Source organism: Urocampus carinirostris, chromosome 12 (genome assembly GCF_059441175.1).
Source record: "Urocampus carinirostris isolate Australia breed hairy pipefish chromosome 12, RoL_Ucar_1.0, whole genome shotgun sequence".
Classification (NCBI taxonomy): Eukaryota; Metazoa; Chordata; class Actinopteri; order Syngnathiformes; family Syngnathidae; genus Urocampus; species Urocampus carinirostris.
The window spans coordinates 31,309,410-31,336,103 of record NC_142360.1 but is presented as its reverse complement, the minus strand read 5'-3'; the positions used below and the strand labels follow the sequence as shown (position 1 = coordinate 31,336,103).

The 26,694-nt window shown below is 39.7% G+C and overlaps 1 protein-coding gene and 1 long non-coding RNA gene across 2 annotated transcripts; one reads left to right on the top strand and one right to left on the bottom strand.

Moving 5' to 3' along the window:
• Window positions 1–895: 895 nt before the first annotated feature.
• On the bottom strand, window positions 896–19,556 carry slc10a4 (solute carrier family 10 member 4). Its single transcript, XM_088350293.1, has 3 exons — window positions 19,118–19,556; window positions 11,553–11,763; window positions 896–4,397 (listed from the first exon to the last, which is right to left on the bottom strand). Exons 1-3 carry the CDS (start codon window positions 19,528–19,530, stop codon window positions 3,861–3,863), a joined length of 1,161 nt encoding a protein of 386 aa, XP_088206419.1. The 5' UTR covers window positions 19,531–19,556; the 3' UTR covers window positions 896–3,860.
• On the top strand, window positions 19,537–25,786 carry LOC148355527 (uncharacterized). Its single transcript, XR_015852277.1, has 3 exons — window positions 19,537–19,840; window positions 21,985–22,082; window positions 25,442–25,786. It is a non-coding gene; the product is annotated as an uncharacterized LOC148355527 (long non-coding RNA).
• The last annotated feature ends 908 nt before the right edge of the window (window positions 25,787–26,694 follow it).

The following is a 26,694-nucleotide window of genomic DNA, read 5'->3' as shown; positions in this document are numbered from 1 at the left end:
TTTATCGGACTGCTCAAAATCTTTTAGCTTGAAAGCTGCGTCATGTGCCTTTCTTTTTGCATTTTGCATGATGAGGGTATGTTTACGCTAATTTATTTTTGCACAAGAAGATGCGGTCTTCCTCGGCGCATATATTCCACCGGTCTAAATTTTACCTTTTTTACTAGAGCGCGTTGGTGGCCGTTAGAGAAATTACATAAATTGGCCGCATCACTGAATAAGCCGCAGGGTTGAAAGTTTGGGAAAAAAGTAGCGTCTTAAAGTTTAAATTTACGGTATTTGATTATGTAGCGTAAATTTGAAACTATAGAGAATTTGCATTTTTTTCTGTTTATATTAATGTGGTTTTATTCTTGGTCAATGCTAAAAGCTGTGCTAAAGCTAAATGCTTTAGCAGCGTAAATGCTTTACCAATGCTTTAGCAAGCTTTTAGCAATTTTAGCATTTCTAAATGCTAAAGGCAAGATAGCATCAAATGACCTGGACACCGCCAGAGTTAGGATCTGAGTGAGGTCAGGCCAAACTAGGTTTTCCACATTTTTTAGGGAATAAAAACATGTTAAAAGCATCTAGTGTCCATAATTTAATTTTGACCCAAAAAAATGAATAAAATGTAATAGTGTCTTAAAATATTTTTGTTGTCTTGCAAAAAAAAAATCTCTCTGAAATCCGTATTTGTTAGTTAATCACCTAAATCATTCCTGAGTGGTTATTGTAGACTTATCTAAAAAGAAATTCTGTCAATATCTAATGAAATGGAAAAATGTAAAATTTAATTTGGGGGAATAATGGGATTTTTTTTCATCCAAAATCAATTTTTGAGACGGAGACAATATTCAAAAAAATGATATACCCCGGAGGTCATTAAATAAATTATTGAGCCAAAAAAAGAGACAGAAGTCTGTAGGTGTTTAATTTCCTTCATATATTTCTTATCATATACACACAAGATGGCTTGATTGTTACATTCACAGACTGATGTGTTTTTACGCATGATTACTTTGTTGAAATGATAAACATTTAGTATCGATCCATTCCTTCAATTTCCAATCGGCAACCGAATTTCTGTTTTCTGTTAGTCTTCGTGGCATGCAGGTACATATTATGTACATCTTCATGCGTTTTGTATTTTCAAAGACACCACATTGAAAAGTTAACACAAATCGTCCTATGCAATGTTCCCTGTAATTTTCCTTACGGGTCTGAGCGTTCACACAAAGTCGGTGAGCAACGCTTGAAACAACAGTGAGCCACCATAATCCCAAGTGTGGCAAGATAATTCATCATCAAACATGTCCAAAACTTGACATCAAGTTACATTTTGCTGAGTTTCCGACAATGCAAAATTATTTTTCTCTTTTGAATGAATTGACTCATGTACTATTGCAAAGGTTGTACGACCTACAAATGTCGTTTGTTCTTACAATTCTTTCACAAGATATCCATTTCTTTTTTTTTCCTGATATATTTTGTCGCATAATATTAACATTTTTGGGGGCTTATTTAGTCGATTGTAAGATACAGAACTGTACTTAATCAAATTTTTTTAGTGGAAGTACAGTGTTGGCAACAAGATTAATTTGATATAATTGGAAATTATTTGAAAGCAACACAAACTTTTTATTCTTTTTTCTGTGTTTTTTTTTCTACTTTTTTATTGAAATTCTTTTTAAAAAATCTCATTGTGTTTATTTTTTCCAAGCTGTTACTTTTTTCTTTTTGTTCTCTATTTACTTTTTTCCTACATTTCTTTCTTTTCTTTTTTTCTGGCTTTTTCTTTCTAAATTTTTCCTTCTTTTTGTTCTCTTCCTTTTGTTTCTTTTTTTTCTCAGCTTTTAACTACTTTTTCATTTTGGTATTTTTTTCTTTTTTGTTCTATTCCCCCCTTCCTTTAAGTAATTTTGTGCATAATCCTACTTAATATTTGGTCATGTTGGGATTAAAGAAGCAAAAACGACCTGAAGAGCCGTGTAGGACCCGAAAGAGCCGGTTCCTTTTAGTGAGCCGAGCCGAAGAAGCCGGTTCTCGACATACTCTACTAACTTTACTCAACTTCGTTCGACTTCAAAATACCGCATTTAGGACACAATGTCAGGGGAACCCGTGTATTTTTACCTTCGTGCACTGTAACTTTGACTTAAGTCGCTTCTTAATAAGTAATTTTGAGCCCTCATTTTTTGTGCGCTGGCTAGATTTTCGTGTGCGCTGAGAATGTGCGAGCAGTGCGCAATTGCGCAGGCGCGCAGCTTAGAGGGAACACTGGAGGGGACACACACTTTGCCGATTGAAAATGGAATGACACAAACGAGTGAAAACTCCCATGCATTAAACCAACTTTTGTTTCTGGCATTAGCTTAGCGTTTGTCACACCGGAGATAGCCTGGGCACGCTAAAACGCCTTGACGATGATAGTGCGCTGTTTGCAAGCTGAAACGAGTCCCAAAGATCACATGATTTGAACCCTAAATCCCTACACCACATGCTTCTTCTCTCGTGTTCGCATATCAGTGAACATTTGTTTCTTGACTTAGTTTTGATCGCCATATTTCCAATGTCAATCATAATAATCTAAGGGTAAACAAAAAGGTTTACACCAGGGATCGACCAAAACCGATTATCAGTGTTAAGAGGAGGCCGATAACCGATATGTGACCCCAATATTCAGTTACAGTAGAAACTTTAAAATTGGCGTAAGAATTTTTTAATAATATATAAAGAACATAAGAATATTCGTTACGAATTCAAATAAACTTTAATAGCTCTTTCAAACCTTTTACAGTAATTAAATAAGAATTTCAACATAAGTAGCATGACTAATGTTTTACCTAAACCAAAAACTAACAGTGCAGGAAATAAAATGAGGCTTAGCAGCAACTCGTATAAAGGTACATAAGAATTTAAATAGCTCCCTGAAACTTTTCAAGGTAAATACATTTAAATTCCAACTCAACTAATGTAGCGTGTCGTTTTGGGGAGGTTAAGATCACTCCTCCACCTTACTTTCTGTGCCTACATTAACATGACTAATAGTTTACTTAAACCAAAAACTAACAGTGCAGAAAATAAAATTGGGCTTAGCAGCAATGTGTATAAAAGTACATACAAGCTTTTTTCTTATTTACAATAAATAAATTAAAATGTCAATGCAACGTACATGACCTAAATTAACTTAAAACGAAATGTGCAAAAGCTTCAACAGAGTTTGTGAATTGATAAGCTTGGGCACTCCTGTTCTAGAGCCAGATTGACGAAATGATGTCATGATAAAAGCTAATGTATCAGTCTCCACCTGAACCTGCTTCCTTAAAGTTAACTACACTCTTTACGCTATCTCTCAATCACTGATCTACTGCAGCTGTTTTAAAATATCAATATTATCAGTGGCTTGATTCACACTCAGACATGTCGGACACTTCGGGACATGTCGGGGGAATGCGCAACGTTTAGAGTCTGCAAAGCTTTTGCTTCAGTAGCTCCGCCCGGTCGCCTATGCATTCAGCAGGCGCGGGGTTGGTAGCTTCCAAGGTGGGGGGGGTGTAGTAGGGGCGACGGAGAGAAAGCTCGGCTGCATGAAAGAGCCTAGATAATCCGGCAGTCGAATGAAAAAAAACGCTGATACCGATAACCGTCAGATTCCCAAATATCGGTGCGACCTCTAGTTTTTACCCAACCAGTATGGCCGCCCCTACTTGAGTTGCCCAGATAATTTCACTGTCAATTAGATCTCTATCTAAATTCTTCGAGTCGAGTTTTTTGGGGCGTGGGGACATGCTTTGTCGATTGAAAATGGAATTACAGGGATGATTGAGGCCTCCCATGCATCAGCCCATTTTTAGCCTCTAGCATTAGCTTAGTGTTCATCACACCGGAGTGGGGTCGGGTGGGCAGGGATCCAGCATGATGCTATTGGGGTCGCTGACCGTCACCGCCCCGTACGAGGCGTCAAAATCGCCGTCTTCGTCTTGGAACCTCTGGTATGTGATGTCCGTGTCTTGGCCGTCCCGTCGGGCCGGCGGCTCTTCCTTGCCCAGCACTCGCTTGCGGTAGGCGCGATACGCCAGGATGAAGACGCCCGCCTCGGCCGCCTGGAAGAGCGCGTAGAGCAGCGGGAACATGTACATGCCGCCCATGAGCTGTGGCGGAAAGGCCAGCTTGAGGATGGCGGTGCACAGTTGCACGTTCTGGCAACCCGTCTCCAGCGAGACGGCGCGCCGGCTGTTGGGCGGAAGGTGGAAAAGCGTGGCCAGGCCGTAGCCGGCCGCATAGCCGCACATTGGCATCAGCAGGGCCACCGCGTAAACCGAAGGAGGGATGGCCGACAGCAGCTCGGGGCCCAGCATGGCCGCCGTCAGGATGAAGAGCAGCAGGAGGGTGATTAGCAGGGACCACAGAGACGCCTGAGGGGGACAACGAGGCTCCGTTAGCAACGCTGATGACATTTGGTATGCGGCATATCATTTGAGTTTGGGGTTCGCGTCGTAGAAAAAAAAACTCTCGGTGGGGCCGAACTAGTACATTAAAGAGAAAGAGAGGGAGAGCGAGAAAAAAGAGAGAAAGAGAGAGGAAACCGACAGAAAGAGCAAGGAAGAAAGAAAGAAGAAATAGAGACACGGATAGGAAGAGAAAGAAAAATAAAAGAAACAGAGAAAAGGAGAAAGAAAGAAAGAAGGAATAAGGAGACAGAGGGGAAGAGAAAGAGACTAAACTGTCATGTCCTGCACGGTTGTCACGGCGCCCAGCTGGCCCCGCTTGTTGACACCGGCTGAGACGCATTGGACTGATTGCTCTTGGAGTACTTGCAGTTGCCAGATCATTGCTTAACCTTGTTGAAAACCTGTTCATGCCTGTTTGATCTGAGTAATGCCTAGATTGTAATTTTGCCTGCTTTTGAACCTGCTTTGTTTTGTTTTTGGTCCGTTTGTGTGTTGGACAACTTTACTTTCTCAATTAAAGTGACAGATCGTCTACGCAAATGAGTTCCGACTTCCTGCTCCCCGGCCCGTTTCGTGACATAAACAGACAGATATAGAAGAAATATTGAGACAGAAAGAAAGCAAAAAAAGAGCGAAACAAAAGGCAGAAAGAGAGGAAAGAGGGAGAACAATAAAGAGAGCGAGAGAAAGAAATACAGCTCCAGTTGCATGTGAGAGGGGCCTGGCTTTGGCAACATCCAGGGGCTATAATTGAAACTGCAAGTCATTTTTCTCTTTCCATTCGCGTATTCCCGCAGGACAGATTATAACCCTTGGCATGTCTGATCTGGCCCTCGGGATGCATGTTTGACACCACTGGTATACAGTCATGCTAGCTATAACCAGTGTTGGGACCAAAACATTATAAAGGAATGCATTCCTAGAACGTATTTTAACCTTCCTTGGCAACAAGTACAGTACAGTGGAACCTCGGTTTCCGAACGCCTCTCAGTTCGAACAAATTGGAGTCCGACCAAAAATTTCGAGAAATTCTTGCTTCGCTCTTGGGTCAAAAAATCGGAGTTGGAACGCTGGTAATGCGTGAGTGCGTACGCTAGGGTGCGATGCCGAGCGGCGTACGGGTGTAGATCGCTCTTTTCCTGACCAACTGTTATCGCGTGCGGACGTGCTTCGTTTTGCTTTCGCTTTTAATATAGGTGTACAAAGTGTTTTAGCCCCTAATTATGCCTCAGAAGAAAGTCAGTGCAAGCAGCAAAGTTGCTACGAGTGAAAAAAGAAAAGTAGTGCGTACAACTATTGCATTTAAGAAAGAAATAACAGCAAAATATGAAGGAGGTGTGCGAGTGTCTGATCCTCTCCCCACCGTCCACCTGCGCCTTCTGCTGACCACCACAAAGGTAAGAAATCCTATTCATAATTCTTTTCTTTATCCTATTTTTATTTTTACACGTTCATGTTAGCGTAATCTTTCGTACGAAAGATTACGATAACGCGAACGTGCGATTAGCCTGGGTTAGCTTCATGTTTACGTTAAACATTTAAGTTAAACATTCAGGGTGTTGTAACACAGCCCCCTTTCCAATGAAGCGCTCACCACTTGTTGTGGAGACCCGGGTGCTAAATGACTTGTAAACGACCTGATTTTTTTATTTTTACACGTTCGTGTTAGCGTAATCTTTCGTACGGAAGATTACGATAACGCGGACGTACGATTATCCTGGGTTAGCTTTATGTTTACGTTAAACATTCGAGGTAAACATTCAGGGTGTTGGAACGGATTAAAATGATTTACATTATTTTAAATGGGAAAAATTATTTCTGTGATCGAACAAATCGGTTTTCGAACAGGGTTCTGGAACGATTTATGGTCGAGAACCGAGGTTCCACTGTAACTCGTTATTAATGGAATTTTGTAATTCAACGATCGTTACAACATGGTGCGTTACTTCGCTAGTTAATAAAAGCAGACCATGAATGTCAACGGCGTCTAATTGCTAACTGTTTCTCCTCTGTTTACGTTGTAACATACTATAGAGGTAAGATCTTAAGCCCAGGCCCTAAGATGTCAACCCTTATGTTTGGATTCGTGCCAAGCCGGGCTTCTATCTGGCTAAGTTTTTTAATCATCTACCCGTTATTGTTCTTTGTGTCTTTTTCTTTGTGGAGGATCCACGCGATGGATTCAGTCTCCCTCTCCCACAGCACAGCCAATGTCGGCAAAATAATTGTGTGCCTTACTCAGCATCTGCTCAGGACATTAACACGCTACATACTAATTGTAGTAATACTATAAATATTGTTCTCGATTGTTCTCAGCTCAGGGATGCTGCTGGAAATGTGAATTTCCCTTCGGGGATGAACAAAGTATCTATCTATCTATCTATCTATAAATAATATACATGTGAAAATTCTGCAATTTTGAAAAAGAAAAGAAAACATTTTGTAGTTAAATGTGAATGAACTTTAACACTGAATAAATTTAACCATTATATATACAGGGTTGGGTAGGGTTACTTTAACTTGATTACTTTCAATTACTTTTGGATTACTCCAATACCAAATATGCTAAATATGAATAAAATGATGACTCACAACACGTGGTAAGCTTTCTCTCCTGGCTTTGATCTCTTTGATCTCCGGCAAAACTAACATAAAATGCGACAGAAACAAAGGGAAAATAAATCCAAACAGCTTGCCAACATCATTTTTGACGTTCCATGTATTCCGGTACTCCCCAAGCCTGCACAAAATTTAGTCATTTTATTCATGTTTAGTTTCTTTTGTCTTTTATTAGCATATTTGGAATTGGAGTAATCCAAAAGTAATTGAAAGTAATCCAGTTAAAGTAACCCTACCCAACCCTAAAATTAGGTTACATGTTTGCATCGAATTGGAGGTTTTTTTTTAAGCTGCAAGGTAAAATTGTCGCTGTTTTAAGATCTTCAGCCGAAACCCACGAAAGAGGAGCTAACGCAACATTCTAAAACAGGGGTCTCCGACCTTTTTCAAGCGTCGATATCTGCTAAAACCATTCCACTGTTCTCAAATGTAAAATTTGCTACACCTTGCAACCGATAAAAAGAAACTTTAAAAATTATCATGAAAAAAACAGCTAAAAGGGGACATGAAAGGGACAGTGTCTATTATTTGACCACTAGACCAGTGCTAAAAAGAACAAGAAGGAATACAAACTACGGAGGCTCAAAGTGCCCGCCATGTTGGGAAGAAGTGATTAATTAATTACAAACACGTGACTTGACAAGATGAAAAAAATATGGGAATAAATACAACTTTCTTGACCTACAAGTTTTTTTATAATGCATGTTTATATCATATAGTTCAGTATTTTTGCTTATTTTAACAATTAATATTGTATTTTTAATGAATCATTTTTACCATTAAGAGGCGCTAAATAACACACCATTCAAACTTTCATATTAATGCAGAGGCCATAAACTATCATTTTGTGTGCCACAATTGCCCCCCCCTGAGACCCTTGACTTAGAGCTTGTGGGAAACCGCTACATTCATAATTATTATATTTTAGTTTTCGCAGAGACTCCTGAAGTCGTGGTTGACCGATGCTAGCATGCGGCTAGCCAGCCACTCTCTAAATCGCTTTCTTACTCTGAAAGGAAAAGCCCTCCATTTTCATTGTACTTTTGTGTAATGGCAATAAAGATCATTCATTGAACTGCAATTTCGCTTTCTGTGTTTTTATTTTTAGATCTATGGTTGTAAGTAGCATACTCTAAGTTGGTAAGAACATCATCTCAAAGTAAGTTTGACCCTTGCAGGCTTTTAGCTGTCACGTTTTTTGGGGATCATGTCACCATTCAAAATAGCGACCACCATATAGTTCGATAGTAATTACGAATACAGTATTAACTATTTGTTGGGCATATATAAGGTTCAAATTCTTGTATTTTTGTTCTGTAGATTTATAAATGTTTCAATTTTATTTCCTGTTTTTTTAGTGTTAATGTGTTTGTATAAAAATGTAGGGTTTCCCTTTGGTTATTGTATGTTTTCTTTAGTTTCTTTTTTTTTCATTTGATGTATTAAACTACTTTATATTGTTTACTGCTGATTGTTATTCTATTATATTGTTTACTGTTTATATTTGTTGCACTTCAAGAGTCAGGTAAATATGTTGCTGGGAGGAGCAATAACTATGACAAGGTTCTATGACACAACTACCTGTCTTTTCTTCTCTATTCAACTGACTTGGAATTTCAAATTCTTTGACATACAACTTATTTTTAAAGTAACGCAAACAGGTACTTTCCCTGGTAACTAGTTACTTTTACTATAAAGTATTGAGTTACTAACTTAGTTACTTTCTGGAAGAAGTAATGAGTAACTAACGAATTACTCTTTTTAAGTAACGTGCCCAACACTGATAACTAAATAGTTACTTTTAGAGTAGCTCGTTACTTTTAGGTGTGAGTAATCTGGGGAGTAACTGAATTGCTTTTTAAATGAAGTGTAACTGTCATGATGACCTGTGACTGCCAATTGGCGCCAAAAGCCCTGAGAGCTGATAGGCTAAGAGACTCTTTTTAAACCCCCGGCTTTCAAGAGGACACCGTCAGATCGTTGCGAACCGATGCTCCTAGCTAGGCAAGCTCACACTTTCAGACATTTTATCCTGCCCTGTTTTCCTCTGCCTGATACCCATTGCCGACCTGTTTCTGGACCCGATTCTGCCCTGTTCTGCCAACCCGGCATCCGACCTGTTTCGCCCCGCTACCTGCCTGACACCTGTTGCCGACCTCGTTTCCGAACTCGATACCGCCCTTGCTCTCCCGTCCCGGCTAACGACTAGTATTCCTGCAAATCTACGATTGTCCTCGCTCGACCCGGAAGTGCCACTACCGCGTCTCCAGCCACCTGCTACCCTTGTCCGTCAACCATCGGATAGTGGAAGCAAGCCTACTCTCCCTCTTATCAATAAAACTGAGTAAACGAACGCTACTGGGTTCTTTGTCTGTTTGTGGTCTGTGACAATAACCCACTTCAGGGTAAGTACCCCTCTAGGTTCTTCAAGGAGCTTGGAGAAACAAATAACCAAACCACGAAATTGAAAAATAGTACTAGTAAAAACCTTTGAACATTTACATCAACACACAAAATATTTACAGAATATCGTGTCAAATTGAATAAACAAAAATTGGGGGTATTTTTGCATATTCTAACAATTAATATTGTATTTTCAATGAATCATTTTTACCATTAAGAGGCGCTAAATAACACACCATTCAAACTTTCGTATTAATGCGGGGGCCATTAGCTATCATCGTGTGCGCCACAATAGGCCCCCCTGAGACCCTTGACCTGTGAGAAATGTGAGAAAAACTGAAGAAAAAAGTGAGGAAAATCATGAGAAAAATTATATGTTACGACATTTTGAAAGATGTGACATTAGAAAACTTTGCCCGAGTTTCATAATCCACATAAATACCGTATTTTGCGCACTATAGGGCGCACCGGGTTATAGGGCGCACCCCCAAAACATAGATTTTGGTCCTATATCTTCCATACATAAGGCGCACCGGATTATAAGGCGCTACAATGGGAACATCGACAAAACAGTCAGATAGTTCAGTCCAACTTATTACCCCCTTAACATTCCCAAAGCTTGCAAAGAAGCAAATACATGTTGTAGACACGTGCGGATGCGGTGTCCGTACGATGTCACTCAAATGCATCGTTCCAAATATCATTCGGAAGGTTAAAGTCTTGGGATTCAAGAAATGCCAACCATTCCCTCGTTTTTATTTTCTTTTTCGCTCGCAACTTTACTGTGCATATGACAATAAACACTTGGAATTGAGTTTAATTTAAAAAAGACCCATCACAGAAACATCGATATCACTCTGAAACAAGATACTGGGAAAATATATAGCCGGAGTAGCTCACCGAAGTCGTTGCGTTCAATAATAATGTACAACCATGGTCCTCTTATATCCGTGAGTGTAGTAAATCCAGGAGAGTAAAATATTTACAAATACAGAATAGTAAAACATGTTTTATCTATGCCGTAGACAACCAAACATGCTATTCACATTCATCTTTTTCGGCCAATTGCAGGCTTTGTTTTGCCCCTTTAGCCTATGCGAGCCTGTAAATGATAAAAAGGATCCGCCTCCTTTACCTCCGAATAATTTTAGCCAATAGTGATCGATTCAAATGATGATTGACACATTGGCTGGGAAATGAAACGCCGGCATATGTATCCCAGCATACACCGCGGACGACTTCGCCTTCGGGGGAAAATCTAGTCGGCGGCTGCTTGCCTTAGTTGCAAGACTTTGCGACTTAGTATTGATCCATATATAAGACGCACTGTATTATAAGGCGCATGGTCAGTTATTGAAAAAAATAAAGGCTTTTAGGTGCGCCTTATAGTGCGGAAAATACGGTAATCAAAAACGGCGATAAATGTTCAATATTTCCGATTTTAGAAACAAAATTAAAGTTCTCTTGATGTGCATTTAAATGAATATGTGCTGAAAATGTCTTTCAGTTCGATCTAATTGTTTTTTTCACACGTATACAAAAATCCTTTGTTAAAATCAAACTTTAAAATGAACTTTAACTGTAAAAACCGTTTGAATGACATCACACCAAAAAAAGCAAAGGAAACATGATTTTTTTCAGGTTATTGATCAGAAAAAGGTTGATGGAAGGCCGTAACTCAAATGGGCGTACCTTCAAAATGATTTGATATTGTATTTTGATTTATGCAACATCCATTGCAGTCTGGTCATCTTGGAAGAGGGATTACCTCATGTGCAGTCCCTTCTCAAGGTTTCTTCATTTTCCTCATGCAGAGGTTTTTGAGTTTTTCCTTGCCCTCATGTCGGTTTTAGATCAGGGGATGGTGTAATAATAATCTGTCATGGTCTGTGCAGCTCATTGAGACTCCTTATGATTAAGGGCTATACAAATAAACATGACTTGACTTGCCTTGACTTTTTACAGGTGGGTTACATAATGAACCGTAACTAATTACTTTTTCGGTAACGCGCCTAACACTGTTCATTGGTAATCGTCCCTCTACCCAAAGTTCACCTATAGTTTTCGCAAAAACGCAGATTTGTGCGGCGCTCTTACCTTCAGGACGTTGTCAGCCACGCGCGTGTAGCGATAGCGTAGCGCCACGCCGAGTCCGATGGGGATGAGCGTGCTGCACAAGGTCAGGATGATAGCACCGAAGGGCATGAGGTTGACTACCGGCGTGTTGATCCAAGCCCGACTGTAGATCCACAGGCACAACGGCATTAGCACCAGCGCTAGCAACGTCGACGAGATGGTCATGATGATGCTGTCGGAGGGGACAGGGAGGGAAGGGCAAGAAACCAGGAACAACATTGTTAAAAAACAGAAGAGTCAACACCAATGTTCCCTGTAATTTTCCACGGGTCTGAGCGTTCACACAAAGTCGGTGAGCAACGCTTGAAACAACAGTGAGCAACCATAATCCCAAGTGTGGCAAGATAATTAATTATCAAACATGTCCAAAACTTGACATCAAGTTACATTTTGCTGAGTTTCCGGCAATGCAAAATGATTTTTCTCTTTTGAATGAATTGACTCATGTACTATTGCAAAGGTTGTACGGCCTACATACGTCGTTTGTTCTTACAATTCTTTCACAAGATGTCCATTTCTTTTTATTTCCTGATATAGTTTGTCGCATAATATTAACATTTTGGGGGGCTTATTTAGTCGTTTGTAAGATACAGAACTGTACTTCATCACATTTTTTAATGGAAGTACAATGTTGGCAACAAGATTCACTTGATATAATTGGAAATTATTTGAATGCAACACAAACTTTTTCTCCTTTTTTCCGTGTTTTTTTTCAACTTTTTTCAAAATTCCTTTTAAAAAAAATATCATTGTGTTTATTTTTTCCGAGCTGTTACTTTTTTCTTTTAGTTCTCTATTTACTTTTTAATTTTTCCTTCTTTTTTTCTCTTTTTGTTTCTTTTTTCTCAGCTTTTCACTACTTTTTCATTTTGGTATTTTTTTCTTTTTTGTTCTATTCCCCTCTTCCTTTAAGTCATTTTGTGCATAATTTTAAATAATATTTGGTCATGTTGGGATTAAAGAAGCAAAAACAACCTGAAGAGCCGTTTAGGACCCGAAAGAGCCGGTTCCTTTTAGTGAGCCGAGCCAAAGAAGCCGGTTCTCGAAAAACTCTAATAACTTTACTCAACTTCGTTCTACTTCAAATCGACTTCAAAATACTGCATTTAGGACACAACGTCAGGGGAATATTTTTTTTTTTGTATTTTCACCTTCATGCACTGTAACTTTGACTTAAGTCGCTTCTTAATTAGTAATTTTGAGCCCTCATTTTAGTGCGCTGGCTAGATTTTCTTGTGCGCTGAGAATGTGCCAGCAGTGCACAATTGCGCACGCCCGCAGCGTAGAGGGAACACTGGTCAACACCCATTTAATCGGGAAGAAATAAAATAGATATATAAAGAAAGAAGAGGCTAATATAGAATATTTGGATTGTAAAATACAAATCGTTCTATGTTGCCCATGAGACAATGCTGAGAGAAGCACAAGTGAAAAATGAACTGAATTGCATCACACTTGCAGTTTTAAATATGTCCTCTGGATGTCGCCAAGGCCAGGTGCCACTTGCAATGTAACCAATGTAGCTGTATTTGTTGAGTACCATTAATTAACCAGAGAACATGAAGTAAACCCATCCTGTTAAAATAAAAGTCAGGGACGTACCGATTCGGAGAATACAGAAAATTAAAAAAATTAAAAATAGCACCCATTGTAGCTGTGTTTGCTGACTACCATTAATCAACCAGAGAACATTTAGTAAACCCATCCCATTGTTAAAATAAAAGTCAAGGACGCACTGATTAGAAATACACAGAAAATTAATGGGGGTCAAATTGTATCATTGCATTTTCCACAAGAAAAGCTCTGACAAAAACATCCTACCGGTTTCAAATATAATTTCAATATTCCATACTCAAAATAGCATCTTGAAAAAAAAAAAGAAGTAATGTGAAAATAAGAAATACATCTGTAATAACTTAATCAATCATTCGGATGGGCTGCAATTACATGCTAACGCCGGAGCCTCAAAATATCATCCCATGGGCCGGAATCGGCCCATGGGCCGCATGTTTTAGACTCCTGATTCAAACACTCCAACAGTTGTTAGCTCAATATTACAATTAAAAGATGTATTGTGCAACCCACTTTTCCCCCAAAACAAAGCTTTCATTTATTCTATTGGAAGTTTTTATTTGTCTTATTGGAGTTAATTTTTTTATTTTATTTCATTTTGGGGTGTAATACCACTCCTGGCCACTTGGTATTTATCTACTAGTGCAGGGGTCGGGAACCTATGGCTCGCGAGCCATATATGGCTCTTTCTATGAGTACCTGTGGCTCAGAGACAAACTTGATTGCATTCAAATTTTCTCCATCTCGTCCAAAACGTAAGCTACTAATCCTGTTCAGATACACGCAAAGCCAAACCAAAATATTAATGGAGCAGTACTTCGCAGAATATATAGGGCACGTTTTTCACTACAATTTACAGTCAAGGTGTCACAAAAAAAAAAAAAAAAACTGGTTCTGGCTGTACAACGCTAAAGAATCCGTTTTATAAAACCTCACTATATTATCTGTCTTCAGTGTTCAGATACCTTATGATGAATCCACAGAACAAACTGTAAATACGCCAAAACACCGGAAGAGAACTTAAAGTTTTTTGATTGGGTGAGTAGGAGGGATGGGTGGAGCTATGCAAAAAGTGCAAGCACTCCCTCCCATCTCTCGCCCTACGCCGTCTGCGCCATAGATAAGCACATCAGGCTCCCTGTTTGCAGAATGTTGTGACGTTTTTAAAAAATAACTGCTTACATCTGGTTTTGAAACCAATATGTATGAAAAAAAGGGTCAAAATGAGTTTAACCGATCTTGAGTAATTGCAAGAAAGAGACAAGTTTAAAGTGGTATGTTTGTTGATTTTGGGACACGGGCTCTGGCATTATTCTCTTTTCATAATTTTTATCAAATCATCAAAAATAATTGTGCTGAAGATTAAGCTTTTGTCTGGGGCGCGGGTTTAGCAATTTAGTAAATTTGTCTCATAATATATGGTGTGGCTCTTTCCCAAAATAAAATTGATATATTTTGCTTTTATGGCTCTTTGAGTCAAAAAGGTTCCTGACCCCTGTACTAGTGCATCAATGTTGAATTAGAAAGAAGAAGAGAAAACAGGAAGTATAATCCTTAATTTTGTTGTTAGTGAACATCTCAATCCAGTTTCCATGCCTTTTAAAAGAAACTACTTGAAGTTGAATTTAACAAAATATAGTATGTATATTGTGACATATTCATTTTATTTTTGAAAAAAAAAGTAATAATTCTAGTAAATAGGTCCACATATTGCCCAAGTGATTCTAATTTATTTTCCATACAGAGCAAAGCCAGCCGACCATAATCACATTACACTCAACTTGAACATCTTCCCCGCCGCCTTCCTGTCATTGTGATTTAAAGGAGATAAATAAGTAAATAAATAAAACCCTCAAAGCCCTCCGGTTTCATATAAAAAGTGCTTGTTTTAGTCACGTTCCGGCACTTTAATTTCAGTTCATCTTCTTTTCATTTGTGACTTTTTTATGAGCAATTTGAGTGTGTTGAAATGTGCTCGTAAATAAAACGTATTTTGGTAAAAAGGCTCTTTACCTAATTGACTAAACTTGTAGGTGGATGGGACACGCAAAAACACTTACACAAGCAGAAGCTCCTCTCACATGCAACCTGAGTACAAGAAAGGCTTAACAGGAACTTGTATGCCATCTCAACAACATGGTAGGCATCTGTGAGGAAGTTATTTTGTGAGAGGACCTGCTTTTTCTTCTTTTTCATTTCTTTTTTTTTCTTTTTTCTATTTTTTTTTCCAAGCTTTTTTTTTTAGCATTTGTCCTCTTTTTTATTTTTTCCTGCTTTTCCTTCCCTTTTTTCTAATTTTCCTTGTATTCTTTTGATTCTTTTAGCCTTTTTTTTTCTTCTTCCTTTATTATTGTTTCTTCTTTTTCTTACTTTTTGCCTTTATTTTTTTTCTTCTTTTTTTCTTTTATCCATCCCCCAAAAGTAATATTGTAAATAAAGTTACATAATAATTTTCAATATATGGATACACGCAACCAAAACAATCTGAAGAGCCAAAAGAGACAGCTCTTTTTAGTGAGCCAAGCAAAAAGAGCCGCTTCTAGAAAAAGACAAAATTCCCATTACGACGAGCTTATTTGAGTGAGGGGCTACTTGGTAAAGATAGCTAACTGCTAAATTCTGCAAACACGTAGCACAACACACCACCGGGGACACACAGATGACAGGCAGAAAGTGCCAGATGAGTGAAAGGAATGATAACTAACAGTCCTTCTTTTAACACATTTCTTTTTCTTTTCTCATACCTGTCAACCTCCAGGGCTCCATGCCCTTACAAAATGTCGTATTTTCCCTTACAAAATACAAAATTATCTTACACCATATTTTTTTTTCCAAACGTGTTTATGTAGTTTAACGTGTTATATTGTACATGTGTTTCGTAATATCATATATATTTTTAATTAACATTTTGTTGTGAGATCCTGAGTTGCTCGACGTGAATGAGGTTTATTATAAAAAAAGTTAAAAAATGAATTAGCTTGGACGTTCACTGTGGAAGGAAAAAATACATGCAAATATAATTAAGTAAAATAATACATTTTCTTATTCAAATTATGAATTCATTTTCTGCATTAAATTATTGTTGGTAATACACCGATTAAAGGGATAACCACAAACCTGTCTTTTTTCATTTTCTCCTTTTATACTTCCTTTTTTTCTTAACTTCTTTATACAACATAATAATTCTTAATATAATGCATCAAAGCAAGTGAGCTGTTTGAGAGCCGGCTCTCTTTAATAAGTTGAGCCGAAAAGGCCGGTTCTCTAAAAAGAGACGGACTTCCTTTCACTACACAAACTACCACGTGAAATCCGAGGCGGCAGATGCATGCGCACAGTAGCATCAAACCGCTCGCTTCGTTTGCAACGGAAAAAAAATGATACCGAGATAGAGGCTCCCGCGGCGAACTCGTTTGACTTGATTGATTTGCCGTTTCGTCATAGTCGGTGTATACCGGATAGTACCCATAATTGACAAATTTGCGTTTTTCCGTACAGTTTTCTTATACGTCGTTCATGTCTTAAAATGCATAATAAACGTACTTTGTACGGCAAAAACGTACAGGTTGACAGGTATGTTTTCTAGTCTTTTTCGGCTCCAACTAGCACCTTTCTGCCGTCCATTATACCTGACTCATATCATTTTGGCTCTTCTGTGTTAATTTTACCTCTACAGAAAAAGAGAATGGTGGTGGGCCAAAACAACTTAAAATTCGTGAGGGGATAATTCCCCCAGATGGTAAAACTCACCTCATCTGCTACAATGTTGGTTGCGCTGAATATTGCCAAAAAGCTGACTAGAGAATATATGCACGAGTTATAAGTGACAGTTATATGTTCAAATTATTTCTCTCATCCAGCCAGCACAAACTCAACCTTGACATGAGCCGGTCTTTCGGGAAATCTCCCGTTTTTTCTGATTAGTGACTCCGGCATTGCTCACACACGATACAGTATCACACCATCAATACGCATTAGACACATTGCAAATCAATTGTTTTGTTAAATATTTTATTTATTATTCTTGAACCATGGTTTTCCTTATCTTATTAACATTTTGTGCTATTTTGTTGTAGCTGTATTTTTCACGTTATATTTATTTGGTTTAAATTTGCCTATTGGGTATCCATTGCAGTTTTTTCATTTAGTGAGGTATTTTTGACTGATGCCATAAAAGACGTCCTGATTGATTTTTTTTTTCTCACATTTGATTTAAATATGCTATTGCATTTTTTTCCTGATCATTATATTTTTGTCATTTTTATACACTTAAATGACAGATATTTATCCATCCCATCCATTATTTGCGCTACTTATCCTCACTGGAGTCGAAGGAGTGCTGGTGCCCATCCCAGTTATTTTCGGGCCAGCCAGTCAGTCATTAACACTTCAATATAATTTTATGTAGGATAATAGCAATAAAACTACATCTGGTGAAATGAGTCAAAACAAACCATGTGTAACATAATTTCAGTACGTTTTTAATCTTATTGATTGTATAATGATTGCATTTCAACATTTTAATTAGCTTTAATAAGATAAAATCCATGATTGTAATATTATTAATACATTTTAAATATATAATAAAAGTACCAAAAACATTTTTTTAGACAAATCATTTTAAGTACGGTAATATCACTTGTATTTTTTTGGTATGGATGGATGGATTGAAGGCTGGATGGATGGACGGGCGGGCTTATGGGTGTGTGAGTGGACAGATGTGTAGGTGGTTGTGTGGATGGATGGATGGATGGATGGATAGATGGATGGATGGATGATCAAATGGGTGGAAGGTTGTGTAGATATTAAAGGGACAGATGGATGGATGGATGGTAGGAAGGATGGATGGGTGGATAAATGGATGGATGGATGGATGGATGGGTAAGAACGATCAATGGATGGATGGACGGACAGACAGATGGATGAACGGATGGACTGACAGTTGGATGGGTGGACAGATGGGTTGGTGGTTGTGTAGATGTATAGATGGAAGGATGGGTGGGTGGATGGATGGATGAATGGATGGATGGATGGATGGGTGATCAAATGGGTGGGAGGTTGCGTAGCTATATAGAGGGACGGATGGATGGATGGATGGATGGATGGATGGATGGATGGGTGGATGGATGGGTGATCAAATGGGTGGGAGGTTGTGTAGATATATAGAGGGGCAGATGGATTGATGGATGGATGGATGGTAGGAAGGATGGATGGATGGATAAACAGATGGATGGATGGGTAGGAAGGATGAATGGATGAACGGATGGACTGACAGGTGGATGGGTGGACAGATGGGTTGGTGGTTGTGTAGATGTATAGATGGAAGGATGGGTGGATGGATAGATGGATGGATGGGTGATCAAATGGGTGGGAGGTTGTGTAGATATATAGAGGGACAGATGGATTGATGGATGGATGGATGGTAGGAAGGATGGATGGATGGATAAACAGATGGATGGATGGGTAGGAAGGATGAATGGATGGACGGACGGACAGACATATGGATGAACGGGTAGACTGACAGGTGGATGGGTGGACAGATGGGTTGGTGGTTGTGTAGATGTATAGATGGAAGAATGGGTGGATGGAAGAATGGGTGGATGGATGGATGGATGGATGGATGGATGGATGGATGGATGGATGGATGGATGGATGGATGGATGGATGATCAAATGGGTGAGAGGTTGTGTAGATATATAGAGGGATGGATGGATGGATGGATAAGCAGATGGATGGATGGGTAGGAAGGATGAATGGATGGATGGACGGACAGGTGGATGGGTGGACAGATGGGTTGGTGGTTGTGTAGATGTATAGATGGACAGATGGATGGATGGACGGAGGGACAGATAAATTGTGACTTTTTGTGCCAAAACCACTTTTTCTGTTGGATGAAACTAGAAATGTTTTAGGGCTGTCCCGGGTGCTCATTCAACTTTCTCACTTTCACCTACCTAAGGTTCATCTCCCCGTGCACCAGCAGCGACATGATGTTGGAAAGGTTCCCCCCAGGGCAGCAGCCGCACAGCAGCACGGCCATGGCGGCCACGTCGTCCAGAGAGAAGGCGAGCGCCAACAAAAAAGCCACCAGGGGCATAATGACAAACTGGCACACGACGGCCAGCAGGACCCCGATCGGCCGCCGCACTTGCTCGCCCAGCTGGCTCACATCCACCGTGCAGCCCAGACCCAACATGGTGAAGCACAGCACCAGACCCACGAACACGTTGATGCCGTGGCTGAGCGGCGAGTCCCAGAAGGCGGGCACCAGGCGCAAGACGTCAGCGGCGGCGCCGGGGGGCTCGGACGGGGGCGGACCCACCGACAGCTCCAAGGCGCCCGCCACCAAGGCGCTGGAGTTGGCCATGGCGTGCCGCCCGACTGCTCCGGGTCTTTACGGCGAAAGAAAGAAAGAACCGAGTCCCGGCGTCCGGAGCCGTTTTTTATAGGACGGGGCAGATGCGTGCGCAACCCACGGACGTCACGCACACGTCGCCCCCCACACTCGAGTGTCATTCAAGTTCGCAGAGAAGAAAAGCCAGAGCCGGTTGAAAGTGTCAAGTGTTGTAAAAAGTGTCTTTTCTTAGGGTTGAGTGAGCCCGTTTGTGAATAAAGAGACACGCGTAAAAAAATCTATGCGCGCCTTTACGCACCAGAATGAACACGCCAAACAGAAGGTAACGTGCTTTTCAATTCGTTTTCATGCACTTGATCGCTTGGGTTCTTGAAGAGAAAGCATGACGTCGTCCACCATATTTCATTGTTTTTTCATTTTTCGAATAAATCATTTTAGGTTTTTTTGTATGAAGGACTGAAATGCACCCATACCAGGTAATGATGACGATACTCGCCACTTGTGGACGTTTTATGCTCAAGAATTGCTATGACCTTTAAGCAGGGTTGGGTAGGGTTACTTTAACTTGATTACTTTCAATTACTTTTGGATCGCTCCAATACCAAATATGCTAATAAAAGACAAAAGAAACTAAATATGAATAAAATTATGACTCACAACACGTGGTAAGCTTTCTCTCCTGGCTTTGATCTCTTTGAGCAAAACTAACATAAAATGCGACAGAAACAAAATGAAAATCAATCCAAACAGCTTGCCAACATCATTTTTGCCGTTCCATGTATTCCGTTACTCCCCAAGCCTGCACAAAATTTAGTAATTTTATTCCTATTTAGTTTCTTTTGTCTTTTATTAGCATATTTGGTATTGGAGTAATCCAAAAGTAATTGAAAGTAATCCAGTTAAAGTAACCCTACCCAACCCTGCCTTTAAGCAATTTGGGACGTCTTTCTTCCCCACTTGACTTGTCAGTATTTGCATACCGACCAACAGTACCGCTTTACGCGTTAGACTTCCCTTACAAAGGCTACCGATTTGAAGAAATCTACTGCGTTTTCCAATTTGAACAACAAAACATTTTTTGATTCAAGACTAGTATTTTATTTTGAAGTGACACTAAGTCCTTTTGGGTCATTAAACGGCTCTTACGCGTCTTTTTTGTTTCAGTTTTGACCTCCTACAGAAACAATATAGTGTTCCATTATCAATGATTTCTGAAAAAGCGCCAGGGAGCACCAAAAAGCTGCTTGTTGCTGACCTACACACTACAGCATACAGCGACATTTAGTCGTCAAATAATGCACACTGTCTCTTTGAGAAAATGTGTTTGAAATGTTCCTCAAAGTATAGAAAGACTCATTCAGTCCCATAACGTATTAATGTGTTTTCAGAAGCATTGTCCCTGAGTGCCAAAATGTAAAAATATGTAATTTCATTTTATTAAAAAAAACAAAAAAACAAACTATTATTAAGGGTTTGGGCCAGCTCATCTGTAAGTATCAAGCCGCCAGGAATCATTTCTGTATGAAAAATCACTCAAATTTTTGTGCACACATTGAGGAGGCCCCCACTTACTAGTTTTGCTTCCTGTATCCAGTGATTGAGAGTGTGTAGGCCACCCCCCTAGTAGGTGAAATGAAGCAGTGTGGTGAGAGAAAAATATGACAAAGTATTTTGTTTTTGTCGGGGAAGAGAGGGATGACATTTCGTGCACGTCCACAGGGACGTGATCGCCATGGTGACCGAAATTGTGTGATCACGTCACTGGAAATCTTGGGTGCTGAAAGGTCCTTACAAAGTTTATACATTGTTCTTTCATAAGATTAATGTTTTTGAAAAAAAAGTTATTTTGAAAGCAAAGTGCCCTTGTGTTTAGGGAAAGCATTGTTTAGTTATTGGAGTTACTGTATCACAGATGTAAAAAAATATATATACACATTTTTTTTTTTTTTAAAAAGCACCACAGGGAAAGTTCTTCTTTAAATGCATCTTTTCACAAAAAAACCTTTTCCTCAGAGATTCTTTTGGAAACGAGTATTTCAAAGAAACGTAGCAATATTCAACTTGTTTACTAAACAATGGTAAAAGCTACAAACATATATTGTTTCTAATGAAAGAAATTTATTTTGATATGTCCTACACCAGCACCGGCTATTCCCATTTGAGAGAAACGTCTGGCATCGAATGAGTTAATTGTCCCAAAGGTTCTTTAAATGCAACATTATCCTCCAATTAAGGATTAAAGCCTTTCTTCCTCAACACGGGTTAAATGGTGTTCCAGGACAACATTTTATCTTGTCTTATAGGTTTTTGGAAAATTACACATTTGCCCTGTCTTTCCTGTTTGCAGAGAAGGTTCACAAAACGTCTTTTGACGTGACCGGAAAAATAAATAAAGCCAAGCATGTTCTTGCAGGGAAATCTCTGCGTCTCATCGAGGTTTGTGCGTGTTTGTTTGTGTGTCCGCAGACGGCGGAGTTGTGTTATCGGTTGCTGACATCGCTTACAGGAAATAAAAGCAGGAGAGGACGGAAGGGTGACTCATGGCTGTCGTCAGAAGACTGCAGGTAAGTAATCTTGATGTGAGCGTGCGATACTTTTTACCACTCCTGCTCCTTTGGCCACCCCTGACTGCTAGAGATGATTTGTTGTACCTAAATGGCCACAGTTAAGACTAGGAATTTCACAAAATGGCCACTAAATGTTGGCTTGAACCAGAACTTTACATAGGATGGGTTGGCAAACTACAGCCTGAGAGCCAAATGTCATCTGTCAGGTTTAATGATCTGACTTGCCAAATGAAAACGATGAAGATACACCGGATATCAAACAGAGAACAACTTTTAAAAATTAAATCATTTTGAAATAATACCATCTTCACTGCTCAACAAATAAAGGACATTTTGTTGTGTCTATCCTACAACACTTGTTCCATAAAATGGTTAAGGTAGTTCAACAAAAAAACCTGTATTTTGACAAAATGCACTGATCGAATATAGAAAACACTACAGCCCTTTTTTTATCCTCCAAAAATGTGCAATTAGAACCACACACAGGGTCTGATATCGGGATCATACTAATATTTTATTCCTGCAGTCCAAATTTTTAAACCTGGATGATTTAGTAAAAAATTTTCACTTCACAACTGCTATTTAAGGTTTACAAAAACATCCAAAAAATATTCATTTGGAAAGAGGGAAATTATAACTTAAGGGGCTGTAGTAAATTCAAAATCCCAAAGGTGAGAACAACCAGGAAAAATATGTGTGTGTCTGTGTGTGGAGTCAAACTTTGGAACAATTTACAAGACAAGATCAAACAATGTCCAACCATTCAAGTGTTCAAATTTAAATACAAAAAAACATTACTGGCGGAATACAGAGATGAAGAATTCAGGGTATGAGTGATACGGGAGATTGGAAATACTGCGTTTACAACTATGGTTAACTTTGTTGTTATTGTTGCTATTGTTATATCATAACTGTTAATATTATTGCTATTGTTGTTATTAGCATTGGTGTCGCAGTGGTGTTTGGTGACTAGTGGAATTATGACGCTGAGAGATGGGTACTACGATGATTAGTGTATAAAATATGTGACTATTGTTATTATTATAATTATTGATATCTGTCCTATGCAATGTGTGTATTTATACACAAAAGAGGAGCTATCTATAGAATGTAATTAATAGGGAAGATGAAGGGGAAGGGAAAGTAAGCGTCTGCTTCTTACTACCCCTTTTCAAACATGTTGTGTTCACATTATTTTGTTATTGAGTCATTGTTTGTGTCCTGCTTTTATTTTATAATGTTCGAAATAAAGTTTTCATTCATTCATTCATCCAACACTTTTAGGTGCCTCCCACTCAATGGTGCTAATCCAGCACATGATACTCATCTAGCATAAGATGCTAACTGCCAGTTCCACTGACTTTGCAAGATGGTGGGCTGTTTTAAAGTGACTAAAAGCCTTCGGCAGCAGGTTGTCGGGATGGGAACGAAAAAGTATGACCCTATCAGCCAAAGAAAGACAAAATGATTGTCCCAAATCTTAGATTTTAAGAATATTGAGTCTTTACAAAACGACAAACTCATTCAAGTCGCCCACAACATAAATGCAAGAGAGGACAGGTCACTCCAGAGGATCTTAATGGCTAATCGTTTACAGACTGCTACTCGAATTGCTCGCCAGTTTAGTACTGAACACGGCAAAACGGGTAAAGAATTTCCTCGAAGGTGAAAACATTGAATTAACGATCCTGATCTCAATCCAACAGGGAACTTCCAGAAAATCCTTGGTGACAAAAGAAACCCTCTACAATCACCGAACTGTAGAGGAGGCTGGAAGAAGAATGGGCCAAAATCACACCAGAGCAGTGTGAGAGACCTGTGCCATCCTGTGGCCGTAAATGTGCTAAAGTTATTCACAGCAGAGGCCTGTACACTTTTATCTAATTGCTGAATGTTGTAACCTTCAAAATGTATTTCCATTCCAAAGTCAATGTTGTTCTCTAATTTTGATGAGTGTATTCCCTTATTTTCATCAGTGCGTTTTCTAAAAAATACTTCTTTTGTGAAATGCTTTGAGTCATTTGTGGAAAAAAAATGCCTTTTTGCCACTAGTAGTGGTGCAGGGAAAGCTAGTGACAATGTGAAGGAAAGAAGAAAACAGTGAGATCAACGATTACGTTGAAAAATGAAATTATTGCGAAAAATGAGAGCAATGTATGACTGTCTTCTATTAAACTGCTGTTTAAAGGTGCAGTGCATGTTTTAATTTTATATTTGTTATCTTTATTATACTTTAAGGCCCAGTGTGCCATATTTGACCACTAGATGGCACTGAGTTCTGTTTGCCCAACTTAGCAAAAAAAGACAAACACACCGTGACATTATGTTTCAAAATTGCGCCTTAGTCGTATATAATAAGTGAAATGTCCTCGTCCAACATCGCCTGCAGATTGGCATCAGCTCAAAATTGTCTCCTTCATGAGACGCCATTTAAAGACGGCTCGCTTGCTCGTTTGATTCCTCTCTCTGTGCCGTATCGGTGACATCATCCAAACACAGAAAGTCATTTCGTCCTGTTAAATGAGGACATTGTCTACCACAAATTGATCTAAATCTCATCTCATCTCATTAGCCGTACCGCTTATCCTCATTAGGGTCACGGGGGGGCTGGAGCCCATCCCAGCCATCTCCGGGCAGTGGACACCCTGAACTGGTTGTCAGCAAATCGCAGGGCAAACGGGGACAGACAACTAATTCGCTCATTCACACCTAGGGACGATTTGGACCGGCCAATTCACCTGAAATGCATGTTTTTGGAATGTGGGAGGAAACCGGAGTGCCCGGAGGAAACCCACGCAAGCACGGGGAGAACATACAAACTCCGCACAGGAAGTCTGGAGCTGGAGTTGAACCCACGCAGGAGGTTCCCAAGGCATGAACTGTGTCGCACATGCGCTAACCACTGCGCCGCCGTGCTGCGGTCTAAATAATAAATCCAATTTAATCTCAGTATAATCTGTTCCATATGTAGCCAAAATATGAATAAAATGGCAAACCTTAACACTGATAATTATTGAAATGTGTTAAATAATGAGGATTAAAGCTCCACTGTGTAATATTTGCCCACTAGATGGGCAGAGAGTAGAGGTAAGCCCGGCCCGAGCCCAACCGAAATCCGTGTTGGATAGGGCCTAAAATGTCAATAATTCCTCGCTTGCTCTCTTTGAAGGGCATGCTCATCACAGGGCTACTGCTCCAAAGTCCTCACAAATACATGAGAACTTCCTGGTTGGTTTTGGGCTCGGTCCCTCAAATCTATTGGACGGGCTCAGGCTGTGTCATGCTTTAAGGTGCAATCTTACCTCGAGCAGAGAGCAGTCGATGAACTCCTGGGCTGTGTTGATTACTCTCTGTAGGTCTTTCCTGTCGGCTGCCGTGCCCCCAGCCTACCACGGGGTGATATGGTATGCCAGAATGCTCTCCACTGTGGCTTTGTAGAAGGACACCAGCAGCTTCTGTTCCAGGTTGGTACTACTAAAACCAAGGACTGTGGAGTCGCTGCTTGGTCTTTCCCGTCACATCCCTGGTTTTGGCAAACCAGGAGAGGCTGTCGGAAATGGTCCCCTGGGATATAACGTCCCCACCTTATAATGCTCTCCCCTTTTGATGTGGACTGTTTGTGGCATTTTCCCCACTAAACTTATAAATTCAAACGTAAGGTCTTCTTATGAGTGATGTCTCACAAGATGCTTGACTGCTGTTGGTCCATGTCATATAAAATGCTTTGGTTTGTGTAGCTGAGGAGGTAAAGCGCTCGTCTTGGGATCAAGAAGTTCGATTCCCAGCCCCTCCGAGCTATATGTCCAAGTGTCCTTGGGCAAAACACCGAACCCCCAATGCCCCCGATGAGCAGGTACATGGCTGACGCTGCTATTGGTGTGTGTGTGTGTGTGTGTGTGAATGGTTAAGTGTGAACCACATTGTAAAGCGCTTTGGGAGGTCTTCATTGACTTGAAAAGCGCTATATAAATGCAGAACATTTACTTTTGACATAAGCCCTACAATGCCTTTATCTCGTGCATCAGTTTAGAATTTTGTGGGCTGAGTAAAGACAACGTGAGTCTGCAATACAACATTGTATCCTTTGTACTGTATTTGCTCTGGGTCCAATGCTTGCTGTGAGGCTAAAAGGAGAAGCAAAAACATGATAACCATGGAAACGATCAAAAAATCAGAAGAGGGCATACAAATCGCTAAGTTGCATGATCGGGACCATTATATTAAAAGAGGGAAGCAATAAAAGCAAGGTAATATTCTAAAGGCATGACATTACTTAAAAGTTATCGATTTAAAACCATTTTTTTAATCCACCATTGCGGTGTCCTCCCCGCAGCCCCCTGCTACTCCACTTGACCAGCTCAAGTTACGTCACACCAAAAGTAAATGTCATTTTTCCTTTACATGCATATTTATATTTTTGTCTGATCATACCAGGAACCAGTAGTAGGATCTCATTACCATTGCTTTCTATCTGCCTCTAAAAGGCAATTTCACTTTCTGATCCCACCTTAGAATCACATAATGTCATAGACTGGTGGTCTACTGTATGCAGGAGTGCATTTCGCCCTTCTTAAAGGCAAGCTGTAACAGATTGTCCAGGAGATGACTT